This window comes from Argopecten irradians, chromosome 10 (assembly GCF_041381155.1).
Source record: "Argopecten irradians isolate NY chromosome 10, Ai_NY, whole genome shotgun sequence".
NCBI classification, from domain to species: Eukaryota; Metazoa; Mollusca; class Bivalvia; order Pectinida; family Pectinidae; genus Argopecten; species Argopecten irradians.
In genome coordinates this window covers 8,821,380-8,848,511 of record NC_091143.1, presented here as the reverse complement: position 1 = coordinate 8,848,511, position 27,132 = coordinate 8,821,380, and the positions used below count along the sequence as shown (strand labels likewise).

Here is a 27,132-nt window from a genome sequence, read left to right as displayed (position 1 = left end):
ACAATTTTGAATCCCCACCCTATAAGGATGCTACCATTGCATTATGGGTGCTATCCCATGCTTGGTTTCAGAGAAGAAGTCGTTTATATGGAAATAGCCAAATTGACCCCTTTTGACCCCGCCCCTCAGGCCCCCGGGGGGTCAGCCACATCATTTGTACAATTTTTAATCCCTACCCTATAACGATACTACCATTGCATTATGAGTGCTATCTCATGCTTAGTTTCAGAGAAGAAGTCGTTTATATGGAAATAGCCAAATTGACCCCATTTGACCCCGCCCCTCAGGCCCCCGGGGGGTCAGCCCCATCATTTGTACAATTTTGAATCCCCACCCTATAAGGATGCTACCATTGCATTATGGGTGCTATCCCATGCTTGGTTTCAGAGAAGAAGTCGTTTATATGGAAATAGCCAAATGGACCCCATTTGACCCCGCCCCTCAGGCCCCCGGGGGGTCAGCCCCATCATTTGTACAATTTTGAATCCCCACCCTATAAGGATGCTACCATTGCATTATGGGTGCTATCCCATGCTTGGTTTCAGAGAAGAAGTCGTTTATATGGAAATAGCCAAATTGACCCCTTTTGGCCCCGCCCCTCAGGCCCCTGGGGGGTCAGACCCATCATTTGTACAATTTTCAGTTAGTAGCCCATAAGGATGCTACCAGCCAAATTTTGTTGAAATCCGACCAGCGGTTATGGAGAAGAAGTCGATTGTTGACGGACGGACGGACGGACGGACGACGGACGACGGGACGACGGACGACGGACGACGGACGGACGGACGGACGCGGACGCCACGGTATGGCATAAGCTCACCTTGGTCCTTCGGACCAGGTGAGCTAAAAATGAATCATGACTTTTTTTTAATATATAATTATTTTTTTTATACAGATACATCTTTATTAACAGACATCTAAACTATCTGAAGAATCACCACGATGTGATCAAAGCAGTAAAATGATTAAGTATTCATTACATTTTTTATTTCCAGTTTTCATACATGTTATGATGGCCTGGTCTTGTGGTTGATCAGAAATGCAAATAGAAGTGAACAAAATATTTGTCTCTTGCAACTATCTCCTTTGGTTTCCACAATGAAGTTAAGCAACATTTCAGTATGCTTTGAATTAAGAAACAAAACATTAGATAAATAAGCTATACACAAAGTTTATCATTGATAAGCCAAAGTAAACTAGAGTGGAAACAAATTTTCTATTTCTAGTGACAATGACATTGATTTAATATTCAGACAGGGTCTGAAATTCATTTCAAAATCAACACTTTTGTCAGAATCTGAATGACGCAAAGATTTTTTAATCAATCCACATGGAAATTATTTTTTTCGATTTTTAGCACAGAGTGTATCTGTGATCCTGACCTTTCATCTTCATATGTGAAAAGATATATCTAGCAAACATTTTTGGTTGTTCTGAATGAAGTTTGAGTTTGTTCATTTCAAGGAATCTTTGGCTTATTGCACAAAGACCTCTGTGAAGACACCACCATCACCACTGTCGACATTGTGATAGCGATGTTTTGTTGATTACTTCGTTTTTTTGCAGGTGACACAAAAACTGAATCACTGCATGCTTCTATAACTTACAAAGATCCACATTAGGTCTTGTAATTAAACAGCCAAACCAAGGGCCTCTTGATTGCCAGATTGAGCTATGTACAACCCTCAGGAGAGGTTACAGTCAGTCTATACACAAATGCCAATTAAATAGAGATTTCAATTAATCAAATAAATAGATCAAGGCCCTTACAACATATTAATGACTCTTACACTCAACCAATTCAACTACAAAAAAGATACTATGTTCCTTCATCAATCATGTTATTCTGTTAATGAAAGTTTCAATAAAAATTATTATCCTGCTGTAATTGGGTATAACACACAAATCAATAGATGTTTGTTTACATCAATGTATAATAAATCATGTGAAGGAAGAGTTGTCACTACTGTCATGTTACTGTGTCTATAACTAACTACCATTGTGAAATATTAACACATATATTTCTTTCACACCAATAAGCATGGTAGAACTTACGCACCATTATTTAGATGATTACAGCTAAATGAGGCACACATTGTTCTTGTAACTGGTTGTTGTCCAATTGTGCCATATAAAAATTGGGATAACTTAGTATTTCTGATGTTTAAAGGGTATCAGACAAGCCAACACTAATCCAATAGAATTTTCAGACGAGATGAAATACAGTTCGGTAGTGAATACAAACATTAGGGTTTCATGGCCTGTTACAATGTGTATTCACCATCAAGCACTGGACCATTAATTGATGCCTTTTTTATCAGACCATGGCTGTGGTATGGTAGTATCATGCTAATGCTTATCAGGTTGACCATCACTGAGCTATAGTACCTTTTTATCAGCATCTATTGCTATTCTAAATATGTGTTCACACATCAGAGATTGAGAGAATAGCCATTATAATATCACTGATACAACCATGTATGGTATTAGCCTTCATGAGGTCCCACAGAATGATGGAATCTCTTAAGAAAATATCTGAACACATGGCGAAATAACAACCTTGAATAAGTTCTATTTCAAAGGGACTGGAGCAAAATTTTGTTAAAAGGATATTGACAAAAAGCAGACAGTGAGAGAGAGAGAGAGCTGATGAAGAGTAATACGCCCTAGGATAGCGTAAAGTGTGTCAATCAATATGGCAGACAAGCTAACAATAGAGCCAGCAATGGTTCCATCACACAACTGGTACCTATTGAACTACTAATGAAGACATATACTGTCAATACCATTGAAACAATACTGTCAATACATTGAACTTCTAATGAACAGATACATATACTGTCAATACCATTGAACTTCTAATGAACAGATACATATACTGTCAATACCATTGAACTTCTAATGAACAGATACATATACTGTCAATACCATTGAACTTCTAATGAACAGATACATGTACTGTCAATACCATTGAACTTCTAATGAACAGATACATATACTGTCAATACCATTGAACTTCTAATGAACAGATACTGTCAATACCATTGAACTTCTAATGAACAGATACATATACTGTCAATACCATTGAACTTCTAATGAACAGATACATATACTGTCAATACCATTGAACTTCTAATGAACAGATACATGTACTGTCAATACCATTGAACTTCTAATGAACAGATACATATACTGTCAATACCATTGAACTTCTAATGAACAGATACATGTACTGTCAATACCATTACTGAATACCACTTCTAATGAAGACATATACTGTCAATACCATTGAACTCTTCTAATGAACAGATACATGTAGCTGTCAATACCATTGAACTTCTAATGAACAGATACATATACTGTCAATACCATTGAACTTCTAATGAACAGATACATATACTGTCAATACCATTGAACTTCTAATGAACAGATACATATACTGTCAATACCATTGAACTTCTAATGAACAGATACATATACTGTCAATACCATTGAACTTCTAATGAACAGATACATATACTGTCAATACCATTGAACTTCTAATGAACAGATACATACACTGTCAATACCATTGAACTTTCTAATGAACAGAATACATTGAGTACTGTCAATACCATTGAACTTCTAAACTTCTAATGAACAGATACAGTCACATTGAATCTACTGTCAATACCAGCAAAATCATTGAACTTCTAATGAACAGATACATATACTGTCAATTACTCATGAAACATACTAATGAACAGATACATACACTGTCAATACCATTGAACTTCTAACTGAACAGATACATATATACTGTCCATACGATACTCAATTCAAACTTTCTAATGAACAGATATACAGATACTACTGTCAATACCATGAACTTCTAATGAACAGATTGTACTGTCATATATCTGATTGAAGACTTCTAATGACAGATACATATACTGTCAATATTCATTGACTTCTAATGACAGATACATGATACTACACTGTCAATACCATTGAACTCTACTATGAAACTGATACATATACACTGTCAATACCTTGAACTTCTAATGAACAGATACATATAACTGTCAATACCATTGAAGCTTTCTAATGAACAGATACATATACTGTCAATACCATTGAACTTCTAATGAACAGATACATATACTGTCAATACCATTGAACTTCTAATGAACAGATACATATACTGTCAATATCATTAAACTACTTAATGAACAGATACATATACAGACAATAAGGATCATTGTCAATGAACAGAAACCATATACAGTCCAATACTATGTAACTTTAATGAACAGATTACATATACATGTCAATATCATTAAACTACTAATGAACAGGATACATGGTACATAATACTGTCAATTACCATTGTAACTTTCCTAATGAACAGATACATATCTGTACATATATTCATGTGAACTTCTAATGAACAGATGTACATATACTGTCAATATCATTGCCTAAAATCTTACTAATGAACAGATACATTAACTGTCAATACCATTGAACTTCTAATGAACAGAAGGTACATGTACTGTCAATACCATTATGAACTTCTAATGAACTAGATGTACTTATACTGTTCAATAAGCATACACATGAAGTTGAACTTCTAATGAAAATCAGATACATATACTGTCAATACCACTGCACTTCTAATGAACAGACACATATCACTGTCATATCATTAAACTACTAATGAACAGAATACATGATACATATACTGTCAATACCATTGCACTTCTAATGAACAGACACATATACTGTCAATATCATTAAACTACTACTGAACAGACACATATACTGTCAATATCAACTTTAATGAACAGAACATATGACACTGTCTACATGAAACAGACAGATACATTACTGTTCAACTGTCTAATGGAACCATGTCAAACTTCTAATGAAACAGATACATATACTGTCAATACCACTGCACTTCTAATGGAACAGATACATATACTGTCAATACCATTGAACTTCTAATGAAACAGACAACATACACTGTCAATACCATTTGAACTACTAATGAACAAAATACATACACTGTCAATACAATTAAAGTGAACAGTCGGGCAAGGATGGCTAAAGTCGGTAAAATGGTGTGAATGTATCCAGTATAATTTCTTATGAAATGGAAAAATAAAAATCTCTCGTCAAAATCAGTCTGCGTATGAAGAAATTAATTTAAAGTATAGAAATTCTAAAACGTCCTCCCGGCTCACTATGTCCATACCGTGGTTACATTTCCACACGCAGCCTCGCTTTCAATGCTTTCAACTTTTCTTTACTTTAATGGTCAGAACTGGGAAACTAAGCAGAACTTGACCGTCGTATTAATATGTGAGAACTTTTGGAAGGCCAATGAACGCATTTTAGACTGGTTTTCTTTGCCCGACTATTTCACTTTAAACTACTAATGAACAGATACATACACTGTCAATAAAATTAAACAGCAAATGAAAAGCTAGTATTTTATTAGTACCATTTACCTACTGTCAAATGCAATAAACTTATAATGAACAGATAACTGTCAAAATCATTATCATTATATAAACTTTAATTTGATAGAAATAGACAGATTTTATCATCCTAATTAAAAAAAATCTCTTGATAAATTCTTATCTTCATTTTCCAACTTTCCTTTGTCTTTCAGCTTGAACTCCTGACCACAGCAAAACCACATGTAAAATTATCAAGACATTAGGTGTCTTTCAATAGATTTTCTGGAATGCCAACAGACTATAATAGGAAAACATAAAAATCTTAACTGTCAACCTAAAAAAAATTTGAATCTTTGAAGATTTGTTGTAAAGAATAATATTAATGTCTAATAAGACATCAAGCCAAGCCAATACCATCAACTAGAGATATGGGGACTTAACACAGGAACTTATAAAAAATGTATACTCTATAGAACCAACAACTTGTACAGTGTCAGTAAAAATTCCTGATTCTGTCAGCCATAGTAAGGTTTTTGCTGACAATTCGGCTACAAACCTCAACAAAAATAGTTATTAACAAGGAGAGTTGGCTTTATAAGGACTACATGATACATCTAGGTAGAACAGCGGTCGATATTCAATTGCATGTACTAGCTGTTTGCCAAGAAAGGATTAAAATTAGTATCATGTACATTTCCTTGAAATGACCAAGGTAAAATTAATTTACCACATATCTGAGTGAGCATAGTTATAAGCACATGAAATTGATTTTCATCAAGAATTAATAGAACAATTCACAATCTGAGAAAAAGTTAATGATTTAATACATTCTCCCTGTATGGGGCTAGTTAAACCAGGAACACAGCTGAATAACAACGTCTGGGTACTTGAACAAGCACAACCGATAATGAAAGTTAAGACCATCCCAGCTATATAAATAATATATCTGTAGAGCCTGTGATTTCCAAAGTACAACGTAATGAGAGAATGCATCAATCCCTAATGCATCACTTGCAGTTTTTTCTTACTTCTTCAGTACCAGACTGCAGTAACATCATGCAGCAGTATAACTCCTTGATTAAGACTGTTAAAATGGCTGTCCTTAGTCATTATGGCTTGGGCCTTATCTCCTTAACTGTAGTTTTTTTGTCAGTTGTCCAAATGAAGTCAAGCTACCAGTAACCTTGCCTAATTGATATATTGTACCCAGGTAGCTCTTTCAGACTTTTATACAAAGAACAATATAAAACACATACAAAAAGTCTCAATATTCATGCGATAACATGAGTCTGATTTTAAATGATAAAACTCCCAGGTCCTCTCAAATGGACCCTGGGCCTTTTTAAATATCTGCAATGGATGATTCATATACAGATTTGTGGCCTTCAAACACAACCCTGTGACCGTTCACATAAAGACCTTGGGCCTTCAAACACAAACCAGAGACCATTCACATATATACCTTTGACCTTCAAACACAATCCTGTGACGATTCAGATACAAACATTTGACCTTCAAGCACAAACCAGAAACCTATAACATACAGACCTTTGGCCTTCAAATACAATCCTGTGACCATAGACCTTTGACCTTCAAACACAACTTTGAGACCATTCACATACCTTTGGCCTTCAAACACAAAACAGAGACTTTTCACATAAAGACCTTTTGCCTTGAACACAAACCTGTGACCTTTCACATATAGACCTTTGGCCTTCAAACACAAACCAGTGACCATTCACATATAGACCTTTGGCTTTCAAATACAAACCTGGGACTTTTCACATACAAACCTTTGACCTTCAAATTCAACCCTGTGACCATTTGCATATAGACTTTTGACCTTCAAACACAAACCTTGGACCTTTCACATATAAACATTTGGCCTTCAAACACAAACTTTGGCCCTTTCACTTATTTATAGACCTTTGAACTTCAAATACAACCCTGTTAACATTCATACATATATACTTTTTGTCTTTAAAAACAAACCAGAGAAATTTCACAAACCAGAGACCTTTAGCATATCGACCTTTAACCTTCAATACAACCCTGTCTCCATTCACATACAGACCTTTGGCCGTCAAAACCTTTGGTCTTCAAACACAAACCAGAGACCATTCACATATAGGCCTTTGGCCTTCACATAAAAACCTGGAACCTTTCACACATAGATCTTTGTCCTTCAAACACAACCCTGATGCCATTCACATAAAGACCTTTAGCCTTCAAAACATCCCTGTGACCTTTCACATATAGACCTTTGGCCTTCAAACACAACCCTGGAACCTTTCACATATACACCTTTGGCCTTCAAATACAAACCTGTGACCTTTCACATATAGACCTTTGACCTTCAAATAACAAACCTGTGACCTTTCCACATACGGACCTTTTATGGCTTTCAAATACAAACCAGAGACCGATTCAAATAAAGACCCTAAGTTAACATTCAATTAACAAAACATGGTGACTTTCACAAATAGATATTTGGCCTTCAAATACAAACCTGTTACCTTTCACATAAAGACCCATTGACCTTCAAACACAAAACCATTGGGACCTGTCAACAAATAAAACCTCCTGCCCATCAAAACAAAACCTTGGAAACCTTTCACAATAAAGACCTTCTGCCTTCAAATACAAACCTGGAACCTTTCACAAGAAGCCTTCGGGCCATCAAACAGAAATAAGTGACCTCAATCCATCCCCGGCCTTCAAACACAAATCAGGGGACCTTTCACATAGAACCATCGGCCTTCAAACACCAATCAGGGACCTTAATTCGGCCTTCAAAACACAAATCAGGGATCTTTCGCATAGAACCCTTTGGCTTTCCCACACATATTGAACTGTGACCATTTGCATATAGACTTTTGTACACTGTGCTATTTCTCTAACCTTCAAACACAAACCTTGGGCCTTTCAAATATAAACATTTGGCCTTCAAACACAAACTTTGGCCTTTTCACTTATTTATAGACCTTTGAACTTCAAATACAACCCTTTTAACATTTCTACATATATACTTTTTGTCTTTAAAAACAAACCAGAGAAATTTCACAAACCAGAGACCTTTAGCATATCGACCTTTAACCTTCAATACAACCCTGTCTCCATTCACATACAGACCTTTGGCCGTCAAAACCTTTGGTCTTCAAACACAAACCAGAGACCATTCACATATAGGCCTTTGGCCTTCACATAAAAACCTGGAACCTTTCACACATAGATCTTTGTCCTTCAAACACAACCCTGATACCATTCACATAAAGACCTTTAGCCTTCAAAACATCCCTGTGACCTTTCACATATAGACCTTTGGCCTTCAAACACAACCCTGGAACCTTTCACATATACACCTTTGGCCTTCAAATACAAACCTGTGACCTTTCACATATAGACTTTGACCTTCAAATACAAACCTCTGATCTTTCACATACGGACCTTTGGCTTTCAAATACAAACCAGAGACCTTTCAAATAAAGACCTAAGTTAACATTCAATTACAAAACATGGGACTTTCACAAATAGATATTTGGCCTTCAAATACAAACCTGTTACCTTTCACATAAAGACCTTTGACCTTCAAACACAAAACCTGGGACCTGTCACATATAAACCTTCTGCCTTCAAATATAAACCTGGAACCTTTCACATAGAAGCCTTCGGCCTTCAAACAGAAATAGGGACCTCAATCCGGCCTTCAAACACAAATCAGGGACCTTTCACATAGAGACATTCGGCCTTCAAACACCAATCAGGGACCTTAATTCGGCCTTCAAAACACAAATCAGGGATCTTTCGCATAGAACCCTTTGGCTTTTCCACACATATTGAACTTTTCATCAATAGACTGTATATTGCCTTCCACACTTTTATTTCATGAGTTTTAACAAACTTGTGATTAAGGTATTTTAAACACATTTTTGTATTTTGTTTTGTTTTTTTATCAAACTGGATAATACATACATCTCTTCCTGTTACTCATATCATGGTCATTCAATTTTTTACCTATGAGTACTTACTTAATTAAATCTGCACTTAATTTACAAACAATATTTAAAAGTTTTTTTTAAAAGAGATTGATAAAGTACATTGTACACTGTGCTATTCTCTATTAATTAGCTGTTTGTAATATATACTTACCGGCATTCCCAATCAGTCTGGCTTTTTTCACTGCAAAAAAGAAAAAGAAATATCATTTATAATTGTGTAAGAGAATTTCTGAAAAATGGTTCAACAAAACAAATATCCATTTATGATATAATAACTTGTCAAAACCCAAATGTGAAAGTTGCATTAAAACTGATAACCAAATCAACATTATAATTTCTCTTACTATCCCATAGGGATGTCAGATACAAAATGTTAATTCACAGAGATACAGAATTGAAATAAACCTCAACAGAAAATCAATATGGAGGCTATGCCTTATGATATAGATTCACAGAGAGTACTGGCAATTTGGAACTTTGGGGTGACCGAATTCTAAAGTCGGTCAATACTTTACAGAAACTTCAGAAACAGAGTGCAGTCTACGGGAATTGTGTAATTGCTGAGGTAAATAGAGTAAAGGATAACCTTAAAAAACTACAGCATATTTCTTAACAGCTGAACACCTGCAAAACTGATTATCTAGTTAGAACCTTTGTATAATAAATCTTTGATTATGTTTATATTTTATAAGGTTCACAAACAGCTATATAAATTGTACTATCCAGTTTGTGTAACACATTTTATATCAACAAACCATTCAATTCATATATTATGAAAGAAATTTGTTAACAAACCACTCAGTCAATGTCGTGTAATACAGTTACAGTATCAACTATAACCCTTCAAGTCATATTTTGAAAATATATATGTAAGTAAACAGTATTTATATTACTACACCCAACAATCAAGATTGTATAAAGCATACAAAATGTTCAATCCACAGCAAATAAAGTGCATGTACAATGTATGTATACATTATAAAACAAATTATGATTATTATTATGATAAATCCTGGTCAACTAAACACTGAATTACTACTTCATTTAAGCTGAAAAAGAATTAGTATTAAACAGCCTATCACTAATTAAATCCTATATTTCAATCCAAAAAGGAATATTGTTCCCAACTGTATATCGATCCGTCATCAATAGCTGCAAAGTTTTATGAATTCTACAGCAGATATATTAATGGAGCCTGTATGTAATATAAAATTGACATTAATTATAAAAAGTTGAGACAATTTGAATACCTTACCAACGAGACATAACAATATAGGATGATCAGTACTAACTGTCCTCATATCTCCTCACAAACAATCTTGTCAAATGCCAGTCATAATCAAGCTGCTGTGCACATGTGTGACAAATCAATAAACTAGGCAGCTACAGACCACCATCCATATAACCACCTGTGTGACCTTTAACCTTTACCCAGCATCCCCTTTGGGCTAAAGTGATTGCTAGGCTCCAGCCATTTGACCTTTGACCTGATGTTCTATATACCCTCTGGGTCAAAATTGATTGAAACAGATCATGGATTAGATGAGAGATTTGAAATAAAACTTGACAGTGTAAGATAATACTTGAACAGATGTTGTTGAGGATGAATTTACTGTCATTTCCCTGAAATGGAACACCCAAATATCCGGACTATGTCACAAATGGGTAATTTAGGAATCACCATAATAACAATTGAATGTAGATAATATGCCACATGCTACATTCAATTGTTATTATACTCTCTCAGTTATATATTTCAAAATAATTTAGTCAACATGCAATTGTCAGCACATATACAGCTATGGGTGATGGTGTGATGGGGTGGTGTAGTGGTTAAGCCATTCAACTTTTACCAAAATGCATGGCTGGGATTTGAAAAACTCATAAGCTGTAGCTAGTCTGTTCATCTATCTGTACCTTTACCTGAGAGGTTTTTCAAGGTAATCCGGGTTCCAACCACAATATGACCCTCTGTCCATCATGCTTTCCCAATATGATTATACTCTGTCCCTTCTCACCCAATGTGGTTATAGTCACCCGATATTGTTATACTGTGTCTCTTCTCACACAATATTGTTATTATCTGTCCCTTCTCGCCCAGTATAGACATACTCTGTCCCATGTCACCCAATATAGATATACGCTGTCCCTTCGCATCCAGCATAGATATACTCATGCAGTCCCTTCTCACCCGATATAGTAATTCTTTGTCCCTTATCATCCAATATGGTACATATTCTGTCCATTCTAACCCAATATGGTTATACTGTCCCTTCTCACCAATATGGTAATACTTTGTCCCTTCTCATCCGATATGGTAATATTCTGTCCCTTCTCACCAATATGGTAATACTTTGTCCCTTCTCACCCGATATGGTAATATTCTGTCCCTTCTCACCTATATGGTAATACTTTGTCCCTTCTCACCCGATATGGTAATATTCTGTCCCTTCTCACCTATATGGTAATACTTTGTCCCTTCTCACCAATATGATAATATTCTGTCCCTTCTCACCAATATGGTAATACTTTGTCCCTTCTCACCCGATATGGTAATATTCTGTCCCTTCTCACCAATATGGTAATACTTTGTCCCTTCTCACCCGATATGGTTATATGGTTGTACTCTGTGTGTTTTCCCACTCGATATGGCTTTATAAGGCGGTAAGGCATGACAATTATACATATATATATCTACAGCTGTAACATATCAGTTTTAACAATAAGTAATTGATTAAATTTCATCAGAAGTAGTGAGATTAATTTATATCTATGCTTACTTATTCTGTATTACCTTCACATACAATTTACCTAATTTCAGCCATCAAAGTAAATTTGCAATAATTCATTTTTCGTAAATTGATATCTTTCTTGCTATCTTTTTATAATTTGGAAACTTTGTGAACTAGTTGTTTTTTACTAGAAATCGCAAAATTTAACAGCAGTGTAAGAAAAATGATATGCACTTGATTGTGTTTTTATTGATGACTCCTTGACTATAAAACTTGACACGAGACTGGGATGGGGGATACTATAGTATATTCTAAAGTCAAAAGCATTATAAAGAGGGGACATCTGTTTGCATAAACAGAGGTTGACAACATCAATGAGGTCATTTCTATACACTGTGCATCCTACTGCTCTCCTGATGGCCGGTGGTCTAAGGCAATAGGGTTTGAACTAGAGTGAATGTCTTAGACCTCTTGTGTCCAAACTGATATTGATCTGTCTGCTGGCTAAGTATCAATCATCCATGACAACATCTATAAATAGAATCACCTGCTGTATATATATATATCTGATACTGAGGCAGACCATTAGTCAATCAATTCCACACTAACTCTCTACAGAGGTAAACCTTATGTGGTATTATGGTCCTATCAACATGACTTCCTACTTTTTAATTGGTTGTGGTCCGATTCCATAAAAAGTATTGTTCATCAGACAAATTTACAAGATGTTTATCTCGTTAATCCAGATAAATCATTCCAACACCAAACTTTTTTCTTTTTTTTTTCAAATGGAAAAAATGGAAGTTGAAAATTGTGATTTGCTCAATTTGCAGACTCACATTTGTATATGTACATATGATATGCCCTACTCAATATCTATTACTGACACAAGTCATAAATCAAGAACTGGTATATATAATCTTGTAGGCAAAGCATGGGTAATCAACATTTATAAAAACTGTAACAGAGACAGGCACATTGAGTAATAAAACTGTATCAGTAATGATGATTGGGATGTGTATATAGAGCAAATGTATTTTAGAGTGATTTCTTGGTGGAACAGATACTTACAACATGATACCGACCCAGAGCTAATGAACTTAATGCAGATGTCAGATGCCCTTTATGAATAGCTATCATGGTTCAGAAACAGAGGCCTATAGAGGTAAAATAATGGACATATTAACCACTTAGCCAATACATTTCCCAGGAGATTAAGTCAGAAGAAAACCACCAACTAATGTATTATATGCAAACTAGGCCTATTACATATAGTCCAATAGGAGTACTGGATGAATCATTTGCTAATAAAAATCACCCAATTCTTCTTAAATTGCATTATAAAATATGTGTCAAAATAAATAACAAGTTACTAAAATTATGTTTTATGCAAGCATCTATTACTAAGAATTTTATACAACTATACCCAGAGTATTGCATCTACTTTCTATAGTGTCAGACCAATATTGAATGATTAGTTGATTGAGGTTCATATGTCCTAATATTTACATTTTCTCTACAGTCTCACTAAACAACCTTACCAAGCGCAGTAGGCAGTCACATAAACTATGAACTTCAATCGCTTAATATCATGACGTCATTATCATTGTGAGGTCACAATTGTCGTGCCAGCGATCACGGAAAACGGCTGTTCAAATGGCTGTTCCCTCCTTGACGATAAAAAATGGTTAATTCACTATAGATGCAAAGTCCTTTGGTATTTCAACATAAAATTGTACTAAGCCAAATGTAAATATATTTAAGCATTGAACGTCTTTCAGTTAGCATTCATAGCCAATATAAATGCCAACTGGATTGAGGCAAATCCGAAATGAAGCGCTAACAAGCTTAATGGAATTTGCCTCTGTCCAGTTGGCATTCATGTTGGCTATGAATGCCAACTGAAAAACGTTCAATGCTTAATTAACAGCCAAGGTCATTAAAGGACAGATACGTATACCTAGGGACACCTCCTCCATATCCCTACTAACCCAGAGTGAAAGGCTAGCGGATTACAAGACATGCTGTGAAATCAATCTTTATCACATAACTAGCACGTCCAGCCATGTCATACAGCCATGTCATAAATAACGTAAGATACATGTGTAATAACACAATTGTGACGTCACAAGTAGTTTTGATACTATATACGATGTCATATCCGAGACGGATTTCTACTCTTTTATATAGATGAAATCCAAAGTTATACTTATATTTCTATGAATGAAAGTTATGTGATAAATAGAATCTTACACACACGACTATGTAATATGAAGTTTATCAAACTCGTTAAATAATCTGACATGCCATTCACCTAAAGGCTGGTGGCATATAAAATTATTGAACACGTTTGATAAATGTCATATCACATAGCCCCTCACTGAAGATCCTTTATATCTTACTGAAACCTGAACCCCCATGGGGATCATCAGATTAAATGTGGACAAAATATTATAGATATTTTAAGGACAATGGCCAATACAAAATTTGTCCTCTAGGTATGAAATTCAAATAAAGGTAATGAAATCTATATTTGTATTTACACAGAATAGACTTGTATCATATAACTGTTACCAGTTAAATATAACTTTCTTACCCCAATATCTATTGCATGATTAGGTCCTATATAAACAAGCGTAAAAGAAGAAACTTTGACATACCGGGGTTGGTATTTTTGATGTCATAGTTTATACCCGATATGACCTACATGCTAGATCTACCATATTAAGCAATTACCTCAGCAGGTTTTATATGAAAGATCACTGTAACTATAGACGTTTAATGGTGAACTCTGGAGAAAATACAGTATATTCTCACACGTAACTTCTCACACAAAGTGAGAAGTAATGGTAAAGAAAAACTAGATAAATCCACGCTACATTAAACTCATATTATTAAACTGCAATAATTGTAGATATCTGTACATAATCAGCAGGTGCAATCACCCGTAACACAGTTAAAGCCAGAAAATCAACTTTTCAATATTTCATAACAATTTGACATTCATCCAACAATTTAATATCCAAGACAACAAGACAAACAGGATTGTAAAGATGTATACATGGAGACTTTAACTAAAAGTACCATGTTTCAGTTTGATTTCCCCAAAACCAGAAAAGAAATGAAACATGTGTCACCCTTTTGTTTATTAGTTTAACATCTTATTTACAGTTAATTTCATTTAAAGTTGTACCAGAGGTGGACAGAAGCTAGAATACCGAAAGAAAAACCACCTACTAGTGGTTAGTACCTGGTGACTGCTCCACATGGGATTCAAACATGTGACCCGGCCAGTAGGAGAGGGCTTGTGATAACATGTCGAGACATTGTAACCATTCTGCATCTGCAACCTTACAAACTTTAATGTATGAACCTTTACCATATGACTTAATTCTCAAAATCAAATTCACATTACTCAGCAATCATTTCTTTTCCCAGATCCAAAGATCTGCAAAAATTAGTCTGATGTTCTAATGTTCAAGTCTATCAATATAGTTACACTCTTTTGATGGTATGGAACAACTATCCTTCAATGTCTGATTTAGATAGCACAGTGGTTAAGGTGTCTATCAATGTATCATATCCTAGCTAGCTCGAACTCCGGGTCATGAACGTCATGTGGTTCAATGTGTATGTTTATCCCCATCCTCTAGGTAAATTAAGATGGCAGAATGGTTAAAGTGTCTGACATTCTATGGCCACTGATAGCCCACCATCACTGCTCTCCACCACTGGGCCACTAGGTTGATGCACAATTTTGGGGCAGTATATATATAGCTTTGAATTATAGTTGCATACTGTAGTTTTCTCCAAACAAAACAATGATTAAATTAACACATCTTTACACAATGATGGAAATGATTTTAAAAAAATCATGAAAAATACTAACTAAGCGTCCTAAAACCTGTACTGTCTTGTCTGGCAGATTCTTTTGGATATAATTTTGTATTGAATAACTCAAATAATTCAAATTTATTCATGACTTTTTTATGTTATTAAGTCACCCAGTAGGATATACATAAGTGTTAGATAGTCTGATACATGGATACTCTATAAATGTAAAGTTTTTCCAGTTACAAGTAACAAGTTGAGCTTATACTTATGACAACATGCAGATGCATGACCTAAGTAATACACTACAATTCCGACACAATTATATTTCTAAAATATCATGTACCTGCTGGTTATTATATTTCAGCTTGTTAGTTTGATGATCTTATATGCCCTTTTAACAGTCAGAGTCTTATATATAAGGACAAGCTAGGGACTTTGTTGCTGAGAAAAGTCAGCATAACATTTAAACTTAATAAAATCCTGTGAATTACATCTATACTTCCTCACCTACCTCAGCTAGACCACAGTAAGTGGGCTGTATACTTCCTCACCTACCTCAGCTAGACCATAGTAAGTGGGCTGTATATTTCCTCACCTACCTCCGCTAGACCATAGTAAGTGGGCTGTATACTTCCTCACCTACCTCAGCTAGACCATAGTAAGTGGGCTGTATTCTTCCTTACCTACCTCAGCTAACCATAGTAAGTGGGCTGTATACTTCTACCACCTCAGTAGTAAGTGGGCTGTATACTTCCTCACCTACCTCAGCTAGACCATAGTAAGTGGGCTGTATACTTCCTCACCTACCTCAGCTAGACCATAGTAAGTGGGCTGTATCTTCCTACCTACCTCAGCTAGACCATAGTAAGTGGGCTGTATACTTCCTCACCTACCTCAGCTAGACCATAGTAAGTGGGCTGTATACTTCTCACCTACCTCAGCTAGACCATAGTAAGTGGGCTGTATACTCTCACCTACCTCAGCTAGACCATAGTAAGTGGGCTGTATACTTCCTCACCTACCTCAGCTAGACCATAGTAAGTGGGCTGTATACTTCCTCACCTACCTCAGCTAGACCATAGTAAGTGGGCTGTATACTTCCTCACCTACCTCAGCTAGACCATAGTAAGTGGGCTGTATACTTCCTCACCTACCTCAGCTAGACCATAGTAAGTGGGCTGTATACTCCCTCACCTACCTCAGCTAGACCATAGTAAGTGGGCTGTATACTTCCTCACCTACCTCAGCTAGACCATAGTAAGTGGGCTGTATACTTCCTCACCTACCTCAGCTAGACCATAGTAAGTGGGCTGTATACTTCCTCACCTACCTCAGCTAGACCATAGTAAGTGGGCTGTATACTTCCTCACCTACCTCAGCTAGACCATAGTAAGTGGGCTGTATACTTCCTCACCTACCTCAGCTAGACCATAGTAAGTGGGCTGTATACTTCCTCACCTACCTCAGCTAGACCATAGTAAGTGGGCTGTATACTTCCTCACCTCCCTCAGCTAGACCATAGTAAGTGGGCTGTATACCTCCTCACCTACCTCAGCTAGACCACAGTAAGTGGGCTGTATACTTCCTCACCTACCTCAGCTAGACCATAGTAAGTGGGCTGTATACTTCCTCACCTACCTCAGCTAGACCATAGTAAGTGGGCTGTATACTTCCTCACCTACCTCAGCTAGACCATAGTAAGTGGGCTGTATACTTCCTCACCTACCTCAGCTAGACCATAGTAAGTGGGCTGTATACTCCTCCTACCCCTACCATAGTAATGGGCTGTATACTTCCTCACCTCCTCAGCTAGACCATAGTAAGTGGGCTGTATACTTCCTCACCTACCTCAGCTAGACCATAGTAAGTGGGCTGCATACTCCCTCACCTACCTCAGCTAGACCATAGTAAGTGGGCTGTATACTTCCTCACCTATCTCAGCTAGACCATAATAAGTGGGCTGTATATTCCTCACCAACCTCAGCTAGACCATAGTAAGTGGGCTGTATACTTCCTCACCTATCTCAGCTAGACCATAGTAAGTGGGCTGTATATTCCTCACCAACCTCAGCTAGACCATAGTAAGTGGGCTGTATATTCCTCACCAACCTCAGCCAGACAAGAGTAAGTGGGCTGTATACTTCCTCACCTACCTCAGCTAGACCACAGTAAGTGGGCTGTATACTTCCTCACCTACCTCATCTAGACCATAGTAAGTGGGCTGTATACTTCCTCACCTACCTCAGCTAGACCATAGTAAGTGGGCTGTATACTTCCTCACCTACCTCAGCCAGACCATAGTAAGTGGGCTGTATACTTCCTCACCTACCTCAGCTAGACCACAGTAAGTGGGCTTTATACTTCCTCACTTACCTCAGCTAGACCATAGTAAGTGGGCTGATCGAATGAAATGCAGTGTGTGGGGGAAAACTTACATTAAATATATTAGTGTGTATGTAATCAAGAATCTGAAGTACGCTTTGGAAATGAAATACTCATGGATGATTTTTAATTTCTTAATACTACCTATGTACAAGTGTATGTCCAAAATGGACAGGTGTATGTGTACAATTGACCACATAGACAGATTAGAGAAGTCTTATGGTGATAACTGATCATGACATTTAAGGTTTTGGTATGGTAGCCATGGGCCATATGCTCATAAAACTGAAAGATAGTCCATTAAAAGTTTCCTTGTATTATCATAAGATATAGTGAATGACCCATTGACATTTCCAAAAAAGGTTGAAATTGCCCATACACTGGGCTCACCTTCCTAATCCCTGGTCATGTACTGAATAAAAAGTACAATGAAATCCAAGATATCACACTTATTTCTGCTCTCAAAACAAATGTTTACATCTGTTGCATGTCCAGTAAAAGTACCTGCCATTAGGTCGATTGCATAAGAGTGGAGGGGAAACAAGACAAATACAAAATAGCTAGGGGACCACATGAGCAGTATAGTGAACAGATTGTAACCAATATGTAACAATTAAATACCAGTGTACTGGTGATTGACTCCAGACATCTAGTGGACAATTTTGTCCATTGTTGTACATCCCACTTGGCTATGGCCACCTGAAAAGGAGTGCAGGTGGTGCATCAGGAATGTGCAAACCAACACCAACAGAGTGAAATTTTGTTATCGGTTGACATTTGTTAATCTTATAAAACATAGTGTGACTGTTGCTTAATGTTTTCAATTGTCTTGTGTGCTACACTGGGTAGAATAAAAATTTTGGGGCTATTAATAGTATCATATATGGTCAAGCTGGATTCAAGGTAAATCTTTAAACTGTGATCACAAATAGAATAAGGTCAGCAGTGAAAGAAGGAATTGGATTGTACTGAATGTATGTAAACAAAATAAATCCTGCTACTTATTCATAGACAAACTATACTGATCAAAGACTTACTGTAAATATTTATACATATACATTCATTCAAAACTTTCTTACAAGATGTCACACATTACAATATACCGATTATAATTATTATTTTGACACGATAAAATGATCTTTTACACAAGAATTGTTTTAAAATATACAACTTGTATACAAATTTTCCACATATAACCATCCTAATTACCATGATCCAGTGTACATGGACAGGCTGGCAGCAAACTCCTTCAATGGATAATTATGATAAAGGAATTCATTAGTTTCTTTATCTTTAAATATATACATCTCATACAGTTTAGCAGTGGAAATCAACAAACACCTTCATCACTTGTTTCTGATCAATACCAGCTTGCAATCAATAAATTCCTAGTATACTTGTGATGTATCTTGTAATATTTCAACTAGTATGATTCAAACAGGTACATAAACTGCAGTCTTCTAACCATAAGGGTCTGTCATATATAGTCTCTGGTGGTGGATATTTCAATTTATTTTATCTAGATCTTAGTAGGTCAACCACAGTCAAGGAGGTAGTATTTTATAATTGTCATAATATAACATTAACAAATAGCTTTCATTACATTCAGTAAATCCATTTAGTATAAGGCGATCAAGATCTGACAATCAATGATGGCCGACTCTCTTTCACAGGTGTACCTATATAAAATGTACATGTACTAAAATAATTTTACAATACTCAAGGAGACAGTACTTTGGTAGGTTGATTAATTCTATTTTTTAGATTAACATCCTAAAAGCAGTCAGAGTCAGGACGACCTCCCGTGTACATAATGTGTTTCATGTGTGACTTTGATGCAGACATGTTTTAGGAGGCTGCAGTATAATCATATTGAGACTTGATCGATGTAATATTGGAACCCTTCCCCTTATTTATAGTGCTATCTCACTGAAGCACACCACCAAAGACACAAAATAAGAACACCCCAGTCGCGGTCACATTATACTGACAACGGGTAGACAGTCTCTTTCTCTTTATGAGTAATTAAATGCTATAAACAAAAAGTGAATACTGTGATATGACAAAACCAGTGGGTAGGAATATAGCAGTTGACAACATCATTGACGTCAGAGATTAAAATATAATTACTATTTAAATCTCTGTTCATATGTCAAATACCACCATCACAAATAAATAAATAATTTAAAATGCAGGCCTTCAATTCGTAATTCTATCTAATTTGTTGTTTATGTAAAGTTCCAATATCAATCACACAATAATGATTTCCAAGAGGTGACAGATTGATGTAATTACCAGTCATATGAAAATATTGGAATCTCATGGTTGGAGGACATATCTACAAATCTTTATGCCGATGTATTTGTATTTAAAGATGATGATTAAAATCTTTCAGATTTATTTCAAAAGTTTGCAACATATTTTATGATGTTATGAAAGACCAATGTATATAAGTATTGTAACATAACTTCAAAAAACTTGTCTTAACTGAATGTTGCCTGCCAACACCTGCATTGGTTCAGTAAGGCAACCCATACCGAAATAAAGTACAAAAAAAGTACACTAAAAAAAGGTCAAAAAAAGCATGCTTTTTTTGACTAAGGCAAGGTTTCCGAATTATACAGGATTTAACAATGAATTTGGCATATACACTTAAATACATCACATGGACTAGTTTTCACAAGTCACACTTCTGTAGCATATGAAAACCAATAGAATGTGTAAGTAATTATTTTGCTCTATTTTTCTGACAAAGAAACAGCATAAAATTTTCTCAAAACTTTTTTAAATAAACGATTTAATACTTACACACAAGACCCTAACAATTAAGGGTGAATATTTGTCATCAAAACTACTGTCAGTATGTAAATCTAGCCTTTGTTTTCAAAAGAATTTTATTTTCAACTCATGAAAATGTGTGCATCATGAGAGGTTTTTATGTGGGCAATATGACTCTATAAAAGTTGTTCTCTGACCTCATTTGAGTATTCAGTAATCAGTACATGTATTTTAAATTGACGTCACCTTTAATTTGGACAGGGAATACATGACTAAATGATCATAACAGCTTCATGTATTATGCCAATGATAAAGAGATTTGATATCTTTAACCATACTAATGTAATGAAAAAGAACTTTAACTATAATGTATTATTTCATTTATTTTACAACTGTGTACTTCAATTATACTGGTACTGTACATAAATCTAATCTCAGAAGATTAAATCTGTAGGTCAAAGTAATGTTTTTAAATGATAAAGATTCCTCAGTCGCACTTGTAAATTATGGTATTCTGTTGTGCGTTATATGATATTAATTATTTTGACACTTTGATGATTAACATGTTGCATTGATGACCTAGCCACATTCTATGTAAAATAAAGTATGATAAACCTAATAATGGTTAAAAGACGGTTAGCTTCCATATCAATGTCGCCTGTTCAATTTTTGGCACAATTAAAGCATCTTTATCCCTGCTGTATGTCGTTTTTATTTGCTATGTAAAGAGACTGCACATTCGTTGGCCTTCGTCTGAGAGAACAGATGAAGCTCGTCACGGCACGAGATGTACCGGTGTAATACTGGTTTAACCAATAAACCGATTTATTGATCTCCATACAGATGAAAGTGTCATCAAAATAATTACATGTTGGAATACAACAGGACTGCACACTAATGCATACGACTAATAAAACATGCGAAACGATAAACACCGTTTACTGCTTGTAAATTACAAATTCTCAATCTATGCATTTGCAATACACACACACGGCTGAAAGCCGAGCGTGTTAAAAGGGAAATTTCGGGTTTATACTCACCGCAAACACAAAGTAGAGACATATTTATGTCTTAATATCCAAACAAAAGTATATAAGCGTTATAAATCATCCCCGTTCCTTCATTTTCACGTTATAAACACAAATCCTTTCATCCGTCTCTGCATCTGTCAAACACAGGATTACTATCGGCGGCCATGTTTGTGACGTCACAGCACTAATCAGAACTTGCTCATGAATATTCAAGTTCTAATGTTCAATAAGTTTGAATACCACAGGACGAACGATTGTGCAGAAATCGAAGGTAGCGATGGAAACTGGAGAATTATTACTGATGGTTTTGTCGATAAAAAAAATTGAAGTGTATACTATTCATTTTAAAGTACAATTGTATTGATATTTCCACCGAACATCGATCGTGATTGTACATATGTAAATTGTATATGTTTGTACTAAGCTTACATTGTACGTACAAGTTACATACACTGTACATGCACAATGTACCAGACAGACCCACTCTCTTAATGAGTAATTAAATGCTATAAACAAAAAGTGAATATATATTGTGATATGACAAAACCAGTGGGTCATGATCAGAATATAGCAGTTGACAACATCATTGACGTCAGAGATTTAAATTATATGATTACTATTTAGATCTCTGTTGATGTCAAATAGCACCATCACAAATAAATAAATAATTTAAAATGCAGGCCTTCAATTCGTAATTCTATCTTTGTTGTTTATGTAAAGTTCCGATATCAAATCACACAATAATGATTTCAAGTACAACTGTACATTGTAGGTGACGGATTGATGTAATTACCAGTCATATGAAAATATTGGAATCTCATGGTTGGAGGACATATCTACAAACCTTTATGCCAATGTATTTGTATCAAAGATGATGATTAAAATCTTTCTCAAATTTATTTCAAAAGTTTGCAACATATAACATGATGTTATGAAAGATCAATGTACAGTATATAAGTATATATTGTAACATAACTTCAACAAACTTGTCTTAACCGAATGTTGCCCTGCTGCGAAATATGCAACACCTGCATATTGGTTCAGTAAGGCCAGGTTTTCGAATTATACAGGTTTTAACAAGGAATTCGGCATATACACTGAAATACACGTGGACACGTTTTTACAAGTCACAGAACTGTAGTGTATGAAAACTTATGGCATGTGTAAGTAATTATTTTGCTCCATTTTTCTGACAAAGAAACAGCATAAAGTTTTCTCAAAACTTTTCTAAATAAACGATTTAATACTTATACACACAAGACCCTAACAATTAAGGGTGAATATTTGTCATCAAAACTACTGTCAGTATGTAAATCTAGCCTTGTTTTACATGCACAATGTAGGCCTACTACATTTATACGTATAGTCAGAAATTGATATTGTAAATTAATTACATGTGTTTATTTTGCTAAAAGAATACCAATAGACGTGTATATGTGTATGGATCCCCAGAGTACAGCGTATAGTACATTTTTTCATGTGACGACTGCATGGAAACAGATACACTGATGTGACATTTAAGCATTTTTAAATGATATATATATTGTATGTACATTTACATTGTTACATAAGGGATAACTGAGAGAGTATATTGATCATTAACCTGCGATATTATTTACAGTTGTACATGTAATTTGCGACTTTTCTGTAACAATTTCTTTTACTGACGTCAAAAGTGTTAAAATAGACTCAAACAGGATATTACAGTCTCTCTGTCGTACAATTTCTACACACGTTTTCCTATTGATAAATTATATATATATGGGATTGATTAAAAAAAAATGCATCTGCTTCAAAAAATGTTGATCAAACCAGAGCCAAAACAGCTGGAGCTGCCGATATATAATACTTACATAAGACTTTCTTGAATCATGCGCATTGTCATGATTTAGAACCGAGCAATTTTGAAACCGATTGCATAAAATTCGTCTTCAAAAATAGAACATAAATGCTTAAACTTGAACTCGAACTCGGGAATCTGTAATCATTCGGTTCGATATTGTCCCAAAATCAATTAAGAAAATTAATAAACATGGAATAAATTTGCAGTATTTTATACCTTTTTGGATTTAAATTCTTTCAATATGTCTTTTAGTCGATGGTACATGGTCTAAATAAATTCGGCTTTATGGCTGGGAAAAATGATGTATGTGAAACCGAGTGTTTACAGATCCTCATGTTTACTCCGGTTTGATATTAAACAGAGTGATTATATGTACATGTATTTTAATCGGATTGGACGAAACATGTCTTCCTATCATTTACTTTTTACACTTCTACATACATATAACGCTATGACTTATATGGATTTATAGTCAAACTCGCGACATATCTATGAATTAACACGAATTGATCGCATATAATGCCCATATCAAAGTACGTATTCAATATAACTTGTCAATATATTTAACTCGAGCCTACTGTGACGTCACTATGAACGCGAATATATAGTGACGTCACTATTACGCTACGTCTCTTGTGTTTATCACAGACGTCAAATGATGCAAGTGCTTCCATTTACTGAGAAAAGCCTGAAGGGTTGGTGTACATTTTTGACTGAAAAGAAATATTTCTATGATAGTACGTAGTTTTTTAAACAAAATAAGAAAATCATAAAATACGGAAAGAAAATATTTATTGGAAAGGTACTATATTCTTCACATTATTCCATGCACTGTCTCCAAATACCCTACATATTTTGGGACGAACAAGTCTACCTCATGCTAACAATGGGTATAGTTGTTCTTACGCCTTTATGCGCGTCTCTACCAGAAGACAATAGCATAACCAACGTCAACAAAATATAATAGGGGACTGTATCATGCCCAACGTCATTAGTTTATTACTGGGGACTGTAGCATGCCCAACGTCATTAGTTTATTACTGGGGACTGTATCATGCCCAACGTCATTAGTTTATTACTGGGGACTGTAGCATGCCCACCGTCACTAGTTTATCACAGGGGACTGTATCATGCCCAACGTCATTAGTTTATTACAGGGGACTGTAGCATGCCTAGTTTATTACAGGGGACTGTAGCATGCCCAACGTCATTAGTTTATTACAGGGGACTGTAGCATGCCCAACGTCATTAGTTTATTACAGGGGACTGTAGCATGCCCAACGTCATTAGTTTATTACTGGGGACTGTAGCATGCCCAACGTCACAAGTATATCACAGGGGACTGTAGCATGCCCAACGTCATTAGTTTATCACTGGGGACTGTAGCATGCCCAACGTCACTAGTATATCACAGGGGACTGTAGCATGCCCAACGTCATTAGTTTATCACTGGGGACTGTAGCATGCCCAACGTCACTAGTATATCACAGGGGACTGTAGCATGCCCACCGTCATGAGTTTATCACTGTGGACTGTAGCATGCCCAACGTCACTAGTATTTCACAGGGGACTGCAACATTCTTAGCGTCAACACAATATCACAGGGACTGTGGCATGCCCGACGTCACTATAGTATGTCACAGGGTGTAGCACACATAACGGTACAAATAAATACAGGGCACCATAGCATACATAACGGTACAAATATATCACAGGGCACTGTAGCATACATACAGAAATATATTCTATTCATAGCATTCATTTTCTCGATTCCATTTACAGGAGACTATCACTACTAGTTCCGCTATTTAGGATATTTAGCCATTGCTTTTTACAGAGTTATTTACCCTTGCGATTATTACGTCGTATTTTTGTGAGCATTATAAAGTTATTGACTGGGTTTTCGGGCAACAGATGATTTGTTGAACCCGAAGACAAACTGTTGCCCGAGGCCGAAGGCCGAGGGCAACAGTTTGTGTGAGGGTCCAACAAATCATCTGTTGCCCGAAAACCCAGTCAATAACTGTTTTGTTATACCCATTGACTCAAAACAATGCATTGACGTCACAAATTGTAGGTGTGACGTCACTCCGGTCCAACAGCACATTTTAACAGTTCTTTGGACCGCTCGACGGAACAGTTCGTTTATTGGGATTTTTGGCAATAGCGTTTATATAGGAACTATTTTATAGGGGTATAACAAAACGTCATATTTTTATACAAAAATGTGACGTCATTTTACCACATAAGCTAATGGCGTAACAATCAAAATGATATTTTCACTGTCAATGCTGCATTCCGATTGGTCAATAGCGAGTGAAAATATCCAAAATTATATTTTCACCAGAGTAAAGTATATCGTTTTTTTTTTTTTTTTTTGTTACCCGACTCTCTATATATATGTAAATGAAGTAATTTCGCCTATTGACCGGTCAATAGTTTGACTGTTGACCGGGGCAGAACGTTTGCAAGAGTTTATTGTTGACGTCATAATTAATTGTTGACGTCGAATAGACCCAAATACCGGTATATTTTCGGCGAAAGTCTATCTCACCAGAAACTCAGTGAAAAGTTTAAGATTGCGGTTCAGGTAATAAAACAGTTGTTTCATGCATTTTCAGTCAACAGTCAAAACACTTTCCCTCGATGTTGGGACCAACCCTATTAACTCTTTTCCTCGGCCTCCGGCCTCGTGAAACAGTTCATCGGATTGGTCCCAACGCCTCGGGAAAGACAGAAAAGGCATGAAACAACTCTATAATGTTGAATATGGGATAAAAAACCAGTTTACCCTAGAATAACAATCGGAAGTGATGCTTATTTACGAAAGGTTTCGGCAAACCCGTTGCTGAGCTAGAGGTGTCGATATCTCGGTCAGTGTGATTACCAGGCGTGGGTGGGGGAAATCAACAGACCAACGTGTATAAGTTTTATAAATGTAATCGATGGAAACAGATGCTTGTTGGTGTTCTCTGATTCATACAGTCCGGTATGGATTGATTTCACTGAGGGTTCGGGATAGTGAATCACTACTATATCAGATACGCAATAGTTTTGAATATTGACAGTTGGTAAATACTATTGATC

The 27,132-nt window shown here is 35.8% G+C and overlaps 1 protein-coding gene across 1 annotated transcript in view; it reads right to left on the bottom strand.

Annotated features, from left to right (window-relative positions):
• LOC138333045 (protein unc-13 homolog B-like) overlaps positions 1-22,369 on the bottom strand; it is a 142,071-nt gene extending 119,702 nt beyond the window's left edge. Inside the window, exons 1-2 of the mRNA XM_069281150.1 lie at positions 22,212-22,369; positions 9,597-9,626 (exon numbers count right to left, since the gene is read on the bottom strand). Coding sequence (XP_069137251.1) covers positions 9,597-9,626; positions 22,212-22,233 — 52 coding nt within the window. The 5' untranslated portion in view covers positions 22,234-22,369. The remainder of the gene's footprint in view (positions 1-9,596; positions 9,627-22,211) is intronic.
• Positions 22,370-27,132: the final 4,763 nt, after the last annotated feature.